The sequence below is a fragment of the Penicillium malachiteum genome (assembly GCF_028827825.1).
Source record: "Penicillium malachiteum strain IBT 17515 chromosome Unknown utg000005l:1.0-9002435.0:1.0-325561.0, whole genome shotgun sequence".
In the NCBI taxonomy this organism is placed as follows: domain Eukaryota; kingdom Fungi; phylum Ascomycota; class Eurotiomycetes; order Eurotiales; family Aspergillaceae; genus Penicillium; species Penicillium malachiteum.
Window position 1 is genome coordinate 72,592 of NW_026643098.1, and position 10,334 is coordinate 82,925.

General features: G+C 47.0%; 4 protein-coding genes across 4 annotated transcripts; 3 read left to right on the forward strand and 1 right to left on the reverse strand.

The window, feature by feature from the left end:
* Positions 1-185: 185 nt before the first annotated feature.
* Positions 186-1,597, reverse strand: N7483_009932 (FAD-dependent oxidoreductase; the record flags this gene model as incomplete). Its single annotated transcript, XM_057093359.1, has 2 exons — positions 186-548; positions 617-1,597. The coding sequence occupies 2 exons, from the start codon at positions 1,595-1,597 to the stop codon at positions 186-188; spliced, it is 1,344 nt and encodes a 447-aa protein (XP_056942655.1).
* A 2,752-nt stretch (positions 1,598-4,349) lies between these two features.
* N7483_009933 (purine-nucleoside phosphorylase) lies at positions 4,350-5,635 on the forward strand (the record flags this gene model as incomplete). Its single annotated transcript, XM_057093360.1, has 2 exons — positions 4,350-4,487; positions 4,562-5,635. 2 exons carry the CDS (start codon positions 4,350-4,352, stop codon positions 5,633-5,635), a joined length of 1,212 nt encoding a protein of 403 aa, XP_056942656.1.
* A 558-nt stretch (positions 5,636-6,193) lies between these two features.
* N7483_009934 (SDR family NAD(P)-dependent oxidoreductase) lies at positions 6,194-7,161 on the forward strand (the record flags this gene model as incomplete). Its single annotated transcript, XM_057093361.1, has 2 exons — positions 6,194-6,553; positions 6,604-7,161. The coding sequence occupies 2 exons, from the start codon at positions 6,194-6,196 to the stop codon at positions 7,159-7,161; spliced, it is 918 nt and encodes a 305-aa protein (XP_056942657.1).
* Positions 7,162-7,882: 721 nt separating this feature from the next.
* Positions 7,883-9,528, forward strand: N7483_009935 (putative MFS transporter; the record flags this gene model as incomplete). Its single annotated transcript, XM_057093362.1, has 3 exons — positions 7,883-8,102; positions 8,151-8,213; positions 8,270-9,528. The coding sequence occupies 3 exons, from the start codon at positions 7,883-7,885 to the stop codon at positions 9,526-9,528; spliced, it is 1,542 nt and encodes a 513-aa protein (XP_056942658.1).
* Between the last annotated feature and the right edge of the window lie 806 nt (positions 9,529-10,334).

Here is a 10,334-nt window from a genome sequence, read left to right on the forward strand (position 1 = left end):
AGATTAATGTAATATGATTTCTATCATAACACTCAGGGTATATTATACAGGAATAGAATCAAACTTTTAGACACCACCCAATGCAACTGTGGCCCAGGCGCCCCTCATTCAGTAGCACGACCAGCCAACATCTAGAAAATGCAAATAGAAACAAAATGCAAATGTAAATGCAGAGTAAAGAACACTCATACAGCAGTATGTTCTTTCAAAAATGAATGCAAGCTCACCAGATCCTCGCTAGGTGCGGGCGTGGGAAGGGAAGTTTGAGTAGCATCAAACTCCCATGCAGCCTCACGCTCATCTCGCTGACTTCGAACGTAGCGAGGCATCATCCATTCCTTCAGCCTGCCCTCTAAGAATCCCATGTCTCTATTACGATCCCACATTCGACGAGATTCTTTGAATGCACGATTGATCGTCTCACGTCGCAAGTTTTCATAAGCTTCAAACACCTCAAAGAGAGGTTCTGATCGGTATCGAGCTAAGAGTCTAGCAAATAGAATGGCATCGTCAAGAGCATATGCTGCAGACTCATCTCTTGGAGGCATCTAGTTTGTGTCAATTGAAATTAGCAACAGCCAGCATTGGAAAATCAGACAAGGAGACTATTACTTACAGCGTGAGCAGCATCTCCTAACAGGATAACACGGTTCAGGCACCATCTGCCTCCTGGCTGGACCTGGTATACCGGGTAGAGCAACCAATCTGCTTTGCTGGCTGTGATCTCTCTGATACATGGAATCGCGGATTTGGAGAAGCGATCTTGGATTTCACGGCGCAGGGCAGAACGAATGCGATTTTTGGTTGCCCAGTCCTGATTTGAGTCGTGCTTATGATCAGAGAGTTGAGATTGATCAAATTGCACAATTGCAGCTGCAAAGATTTGCTCTTGATCGCGGTCACAGAAACTGGTGAGGATTGATCCATGCCTGGAGATGTTCAAAGCCGATGACTTGAAGTGAATCGGAGACGAGATCGTATTTGATGGAATATTAGCCTGCAAGAAAGACATGCCTGTATACTGGGAAGGGCATTTTGGATCGACCCAGCGAGTTCGGACTGGCGAGTGAACTCCATCGCATCCAATAACAAGATCACCGACAGCTTCAGACCCATCTTGAAAGTGGACCACGGCTTTACCATCGAGTTCCTCTCCACCGACGACTTTCTTGCCAAAAGCGATATCAATATTTTGAGTTTTGTCCACGACTGTCATCATTGCCACTGAGAGCATGATACGCATAACTCTGCGGCCCTTGTATCCACCAAAACCATTTCCATCCTGGTCAATAAAATCAATAGAACCCATTGATCGACCAGATCGCATAGAGTATAGTTCAATGGCATCGACTTCAGCTCCCCCTTCAGGTCCCATTCGATCAAGTTCATATAGCACACCGAGTTGGGCTAAGTGGCGTTGGGCCACCGGTGTCAGATTGATGGCGCCACCGGAGGTGGACAAGATATCATGTCTCTCATAGATTGTGATGTTCAAATCGGGAACAAATGGGGTGAGCTCTCGAGACAGAGCAAGAGCACAAGCGATGCCCGCAATTCCCGCTCCGACAATGATAATACTTCGAGGTGGACCGTCCATGGTGCACCTTTCTCCAGATGGGGACCCCGGTTTTTTGTTTTAATTGGGGTATGTGGTATGTTCAGTTGCCAAAGCACAAGTATATATGTGGAATTCCACTTCAAGTTCCCGGAAGACCGTTATTCATTAAGCGGAGATCGACACTTTTCAACGACCCTCTATCCACCCTGGGTAATTAACAACGATGTAAAGACCCAGAATATGCTGCAAAACAAGGTTTCCTCGGCCGGGTTAGGCGATCTTTCGGCATTTGGATCCAAAATGTATCCGCGGAACCGTTGTGGAGTTTTCCGAAAGGAAATATGACGGGTTCAATGTTCTCCACGCAATTGGGCAATTGGGCGGGAGAAGAGCGATAGATCACAATAACACGAAAGTTTAAAGGGAGACCAGCAGTGGTAAGGTTAAAGCCGTTAAGCCCGTCTCATCGAGACAAAGAAAGAAGGTAATTGAAGGTTTGAAGGCTTGAAGGCATCGAGGAGTGGGACGGAGTGAAGCGAAGTAGCCGAAAAACACTAAGAATTCAGTGACAAACAGCAAACCGAGGCTGAACTCCTTTTGCAAAGAAAAAAAAAGAATTTTTTCACCTTGATTCAGGGAATTTGAACTAATCAAGAGCTAGTGACGAATAACTAATATGAGCGGATCCGAATTCCGAGACTAAGGAGCATCACTTGAGGTCGGTCCGTCCTCTGCCGCAACCCACTTCCCAGATTGTTCCACTCCTCTAGCCCGACTGAGTATCGATGCCCGTGACATTATTGCACAGTGTGGCCTAATTGCGAAGGAGAAACGATGTGGACTGTAATCAACTTCAATGGGGCTCGTCGCGTGCGTAGCGAGGGAAAAGCGAGGGGAAAGGATCCCTACAGTTCCAGGTTCCAGGTTTGAAGAAATAAAAAGTACCAAATGGTGGAGCAAGATACATATGAACTGGTCATGGTAAAACGCCGATTGGTGTTGAAGATTCCTTCACAACCCCCTGTTCAGCGGTTAAGAAGTCAGATCAGACATGTTCAATTTTGCAATTGCCACAGTACGGAGTAGATTAGGAGTAGTTCTCAATTTGAATTTGAACATTTGAACGAGATGAGCACGGCTCTGAATGATCGATGAATCGGCTTCATAGTGGAGACATCGGAAAACTTGGGGCTCAAAACGTTGCGAGCAAATCCTTCGGCATCTTCAATCATTCAACATTCAACGTTGTTTTTCTTCATGATTATTGGTGCCTTAATTTTGAGGCCTTAATGTTGGTGCCCCATTGGTGCCTTATTATTGATGCCTGTTGGTGCCTTATTCTTGGTTTGTCAACTGTGCCTTAACGTAATTCCCAAGCGAGTGGCGCACCCGACCAAAGAATCGCGTCACGAACTAATGAGGGTGGAATGACAGTTCAAGAGGGCCAGGAAGCTATACAGCGTGCTATACAGGTGATTGAAACACCCATTGCCCCTCCCGTACCGCGGTCTAGGGCGCCTGTTTTACCCCCTCAGCCAGCTAGGAGAAAGCTTCCGACATGACGAAAGTGTGGAGACGAAGGACATAGATCAGATCATTGTGATATTTAGATATATATTTTAATAAAATGGCGTTATGGTAATAATAATTATGATTAAAACAGTAGGGTAGGCGGTAGGTGCGCCACTCGCTTGGGTGCGCCGCTCGCTTGAGAATTACGTTATCTTTCAAGCCCGATTATTCAGGCTTCAATTTAAGCCTCAGGCTCAAAACCAGAAAATGCAACCTTGGAAGCAACCTCAATAGAATTACGGAGTAGAATGCAGTCATTCAGCTACTCAAATTTCAATTCAGGCAAGAAACTGAACCGGATACGAATATTGGAGAATCCCTATACGACTATGTGGCCTCGCGCTAACTTGAACTCACCTGCAGTCAGGTTAGAATACCTAATCTTGGACTCGGAACAGACTCGGATTAGTCTGGGGTGTGAGCTTGAACTACCACCATTTGAGCTGAGAGGATAAACAACCAATCCAGAACAGTCCAGCGAACTGCTCCGAAGCCTCCGCATTATTGAATTGGAATTCATCCTGCATGCATACTCGTCTGGGGTACTCCATACACCTACCCCAACTTGATCCTTGTGCATAATGCAAATGCAGCCCTGAGCTTGAAGCACTTGAGGGTTTCAATTTGCTCCAATGCATAGTATATAATGATACGAGGTTGGTCATAAGTATCAATTCTACCGCATTGATTTTCAGCCTGAACTACATTGCTTACTGTGGCCCGGGGTATAGGAGATTGAGTCCCACCTGGGCAATGTTAAGAACCTTGGCACCTGGTTATCCGGCTAATATATCATCATTTATGATGATAGGAACGAGCAATATCCCCTGACAATTGCGTGAAGCTTTTTCTGTGTATCGTGATGTGGAGTCGCCTATTCTTCATCTTATGGGCCGGGAAAATCCGATGATAAGCAAAGATCCACCTCGATTTCAATAGACCAGTCACGGACGCCCGGAAGATACAGAATCTTTATCAAGAACGGTTGAGTCTATGGAGCTTAGCCGAGTGCACGCCAATCAGCATAGCAGTCACCATGGACAACCAGAATTTCCTCATCTTGCAGTGTTGATCTTTACTGGATCGAGGTTCTGCAATGTTCAGTAGCGCGTGATAACAGGGGAAATGGCGTGAAAAACGTGAGCTGCTTAATATTTAAAAGCAAAGATAGCCCCCAGAGGTTGCAAATTTTGAGCCGCTCCAGAGTTTCACCATCATCATGTTGTCCCTTCGAAATGGATTGATTGCCTCCCTGGCGCTGGGTAGCACCTTGTGTGCAGCAGTCCCAACTAAGGATCACCACAGTGACCACACTGGGTCTCAAAAGATTGCTCCCAAGGTTTTCATTGTGTCAATGGTACGGACATTCGCGAAAATCTCTCTTTCAATTGATTCAATGCTGGTGGTAATCCATACTCACACATATAATAGTTCGAACCTGAAGCTGAAGCATGGTGGAACATTCCCGAGTTCGACCTTCTTGCGCACAATATTTCCGTTCCTGGTCTCGCACCTATCCACCCCGACGTTCACTGTACCGACAACTATGAAGTCTGTCAACTAGTCACCGGCGAGTCCGAGATTAACGCTGCGACCACCGTCAGCTCGGTCGTCTTCTCATCCTTGTTCGATCTCACCGAGACCTACTTCTTCATTGCTGGCATTGCAGGTGTCAACCCCGAACGCGCCACAACTGGCGCTGTCACCTTTGCCCGATACGCCGTTCAGGTTGCGCTGCAATATGAAATTGATATTCGCGAGCTTTCCAGCAACTACACCACCGGATACATTCCCTTCGGTGCTTACTACCCTAACCAGTACCCTACCAGCATCTACGGTACTGAGGTCTTTGAGGTGAATGCCGACCTCCGCACCCTCGCTGTTCAGTTCGCCCGCCGTGCCAATCTGTCCGACTCCGCCACTGCTCAAGCCTACCGTGCTAAGTATGCCACTGTCAGTGGCAAGTACAAGGCCGCTACATTGCCTCCCAGCGTTATCGAGTGTGATGTTGCGACCTCCGATGTTTACTACAGTGGTAACATCTTGGGTAGCGCCTTTGACAACACCACCAAGCTGTACACCAACGGAACTGGCCAATACTGCAGCACTGCCCAGGAGGACAACGCCACCCTGGAGGTTCTCCTGCGATCTTCCGCTCGCAAGCTCACTGACTTCGCTCGTATCATTGTCATGCGTACCGCCTCTGACTTCGATCGTCCTTACCCTGGCGAGTCTGCTGCTGAGAACCTGCTCTATGCCGATGGTGGTGGCTTCGAGCCCTCCATTGAGAACATCTACCGCGCCGGTATCCACGTTGTTGAGGGCATCTTGAGCGGCTGGGAGACTACCTTTGCTAAGGGTGTGAAGCCCCGTAACTACATCGGTGATATCTTCGGCACTCTGGGTGGCACTCCTGACTTTGGCCCTGGCCCTGCGACCGCGCTGACTGAGGGTGATGCTTTCAAGAAGCGCAGTCTGAACCAGCGCCTGCGCCGTCGCAGTTAAAGCTCGACTCTCTTTGTAAAGCCCGAAGCGGTCATTTCTGCCTCGCGATCTTAGCGCCGAGATTTCGGAAAATGCCTCTAAGGCACATGATGTAGGAGTAATTGCATGTTATGTCGAATGTGTAGATGAAGATGTGTCAATATGTACTTAATATGCTTGGAACGAATTATATGCGAAATGCAATCCATAGCGAGATATCTGGTAATTATCCTTGATTTCTTGTAATTCAAATCGCGGCTATTCTGGGGCGACTAGTACTTATGGAGTGACCTCGAGAGTCATCCCACCTTGGAACCTTGCCCAGGTGTGGATGGTCATTATTATTAGTAATTCAAGTGTGACACCAACTCTTAGAACACAACGGCTAGAAAGAGCAATGAAACTTCAAGGTTGAACTCCAAGAGTCAGCTTTCCCCACTTTATCCCCGCTAAGTCCGCGATGACATTGCAGCTCTGAACCCACTGAAGGTCATCTCCGCCACTTATCGAGTTTAAATAGAACTCGAAGTCCTCAAGAATAAACCTCAATTCCACCACCAATTTGAGAACTCATTGACCATGGCCTCCGTCATTCAATCGCAAAAGACTGCCCTCATTACTGGAGCTGCCTCGGGAGTTGGCTTCGCTATCGCGAAGCTCTGTCGTAGCAAAGGCATGCATCTAGCACTTCTGGACATTGATGAAGAGAATTTGACGAAGGCCAAGAGTGGGCTCATCGACCTGGATCCTTCACTCAAGACAGAATCCTATGCACTTGATGTCGCTGATACAGTGGCATGGAAACAAATCGCGCAAGATATCAATAACCAGTTTTCAGACATCGATCTGGTTGTACTTAATGCGGGCAAGGCTTATAAGCCAAAGGAAGCCAGCCCAAGCCGACTTAAGCCTTGGCTGGACGGTGATTATTGGCGCAAGGTTATTCAATATCTTTTCTTTTCTTGAAAATCCCATTCTAACTATTTTAGACCCTCGAAACGAATGTGAATGGTCCCTTGAACGGGCTTGAAGTTTTACTGCCGCTTCTTCTCTCTTCCAAATCTCAGACCCCCAAATCCATCGTCGTGACTGGTTCCAAACAAGGAATCACCAACCCACCCGGTGCTGGGAACCCAGCTTACAATGCGTCCAAGGCGGCGATCCGAAATCTAACAGAGCATCTCGCCTATGATCTCCGATCTGATCCAACAACTGCGCATATTTCGGTTCATCTTCTTGTACCAGGGTGGACGTGGACAGGACTAATGGGCAACATTGGGCCAGTGAATGAGGATGAAATCAAGAAGCCTTCCGGGGCCTGGTACCCAAGTCAAGTGGCAACAGAACTACTGAAGGGATTGGAGGAAGGATCGTTCTACATTATCTGTCCCGATGGAGAAACAGACTATGCCTTGGACCAGGCTCGTATGAGATGGGGCAGTGATGATGTTGTTGAGGGACGACCAGCATTGTCTCGATGGCACGATGAATGGAAGAGTCGCGCTGAAGAGGGTATTCAAGCAGAGGCGAAATCGCGGAGGGGATGAACGTCTGATATTCTCCATCTAAAGGAGCCATCATGAAAATGAATATGCCATGACACAAGTCTGAAACTGAGATATTCATTGTGGTATCCTCAACCCAGATTGGCGTAGTTAGTTGTAATGAGAACTTGAATGCAACCCCGTTTTGCTGCATTTGGAAATCCCATAAGCCATTGATCTCAATTAGGGATTGATCAGCACACATGCGTAGAGAGATCAGAACTTTTTCTTTAATGAAACCATAAACTTCACTTCGAGTCATGGAAAGTTGTAGATTCGAGTCAGTATTAATTATTTGGTCTATGAATCTGAATTCTCTTTGTTCATCAGATCTAATGTAAGGGACAGGAATGTTCTCGATTATTCCCTTTAACGACCTCGGCAATGTCACAATCGCGGACCTGAGAGCTTTCTCCACAAAAGACTAACTTGAACCTTGAAAATCAGTGCTTGGACCCTGAATCGAGGATGCAAGCGTCGAAACCCAGTGTCTATGGTGGATCTATACTACCTTCTTTCGTGGGCTATTATGCGGAGAAGCGTGGGGGGTACCTAATGATGCAACATTCTTTCTCATTTTATGAGCAAGGGATGCCCGCGTTACAACATCGAATAAAGGAGATCTCTTCCTCAATCTGTGTGACCCCTTAGCAGAGAAGTGTTCTCATTGAACAATTTGATCTCTACATTCCATACGATATTTCCTAAACTTTACGATCGCATGATGACATCTAGTCCTCCACCATCATCTTCCCATGCAGTTCCAGTGATTGATACTGCAAAGGCACCCTCCTTCAAAGCTGTTGATGAGCCCGATAAGCTTCAAAGCTATGCATCCGCTCCGGGTATCGTTGACGATGTCACACGTGTGGTTGATCACAAAGCCGAACGGCGCCTTTGTCGGCGATTCGATATTCGGTTACTCCCAATCCTAGCTATCATGTGTAAGTTCTTCTCCCAAGGCAAATTATCTCCGAGCTAACGAGTGCCAGACTTGTTTAATGCTCTTGACAAGGGAAACCTGGGAAATGCTGAGACCGCTGGAATGACTGAAGGTGAGGCTCTTAAGATCTCAAACACCAATACTTGATACTGATATAGGAAATTCAAGACCTTCACTTCAAGTCCGGTCAATATAACCTCCTATTGTCAATCTTCTTCGTACCCTTTGTGATATTTGCGGTGCCCTTCTCCATGCTCGGAAAGAAGTTCAGTCCGGCCCGTGTTCTCCCCATTCTGATGTTTTCCTTTGGCTGTTTCACCTTGCTGTCATCGGCCGCTCGAAACTTCGGTGGAATCTTCGCTTTGCGTTGGTTCCTGGGCATGTCAGAAGCGGCGTTTTTCCCTCTGGTCATTTACTACCTAACCACCTTCTACCGCCGTGGAGAGCTGGCTCGTCGACTGGCCATTTTCTACGCCGCATCTAACATCGCCAATGCCTTTTCTGGATTAATTGCCTTTGGAGTGTTTCAGATTAAAGGGTCTAGTATTCCCAACTGGCGCTATCTCTTCATCATCGAAGGGTCAGTGACCGTTCTGTTCTCAACATTCGCCTTCTTTTATTTACCCAGAAGTGCCGCCGAGGCCAGCTTCCTGTCCGAGGAGGAAAAAGCCCTGGCTTTTCATCGTATCCAAGTCGATTCCAGTGCAGTGGTGAATGAGAAATTCCGCTTTCGTGAAGCGATTGCTATTTTCAAACATCCCACGACTTACGTTTTCCTCTGTATTGAAATTTGCCTGGGAGTGCCACTACAGGGTGTTGCACTTTTCATGCCACAGATTGTGGCCCGACTAGGTTATCCGACTGTCAAAACCAACCTCTATACTGTTGCGCCCAACGTCACTGGAGCCGTGATGCTACTTGTTCTAGCGTTTATGTCAGATGCGACACGATTACGATCGCCCTTTATTGTACTTGGATTCCTTTTCACATTTACTGGATTCATGATTTATGCTTCCATCGACAACGTTCATCAGGAGTTGCAGCTGGCTTACTTTGCTACATTTATGATGACATGGGGTACATCAGCTCCTTCCGTGATGCTAAGTACATGGTACAACAACAATATTGCCCACGAAGGACGTCGAGTCCTTCTTACGAGTATCGGTGTGCCATTGGCCAACCTAATGGGATTGGTCGCGAGCAATGTGTTCCGAGAGCAAGATGCGCCCAAGTATATGCCTGCCTTGATCACTGTCTCAGCCTTTGGGGCAACAGGAGCCTGCCTGGCGGGTCTATTGGCGTTATACATGTGGCTGGATAATAAACGACGGGATCGTCGTGATGGAGTCACGGTTCAAGCGCGGGATATTCCCACAGACCGACTACGAGATGGACCATCATCGCCTGAATTCCGCTGGTTTCTGTGATTCAAGCCCTGGAGGCATGGTTGCTACGATCAAGATACTTCGCGTACATGATTAAATGTTATCTGTAAATAGTCAACTGGTATAAAATCAAATTTGAGTTATCATTCGCGAAATCCCCCGTATGAACAGTCAAAGCGTGTGGGGGCGGGGCAAGATGGAATCGCTGGATGATCAGGTCTCTGGTAGCATTATGGAGAAATCCCCAGTTGTCATCGAAGTATCCCATGAATTCCCATGATATTGCGGGGAAAGCTAGTCTCCCACGTTGGGTGTTGAAGTTAAGGTCATGGAGATTCCACGTATGCCCACCTTAAGAGTGGAGACTTGTGTGGGATGAAGATATGATTTTAGCCCAGAAGACCAAAGATTAGATTAAAAGTAAATAGGAATCAGGATAATGAATTGTTTATATTCGTGACATTCCGTGAACTTGGAAGAGAGTAGTTTCTTACATATGAACCTGAAGATGCCAACTGATGCCAACTGATGATGAATTTAACCAGTTGACGGTAAAGAGTCTAAAGACCCTCGATCCGCCCCCCAAGCTCCAATCCACTTCCCTGCATGTGATACGCAGTACGGAGTACGAAGTACATCCACACTAATGATCATTCACACCGAAAAGCCGAAACCCCATAATTGCCGGCAAATTTGAGACTTTACGTGTCACTGTGCAGTGATTTTAACATGTTCCGGAATCCGGGCTATTCCAAAAATGAGGAGATCTAATAAATAGTGCCCAAGACCCCCAAGTTCCCAGCACCTCATCTCATCTGCTTCTATCTTTCTACAACCCAGTCCTCAAA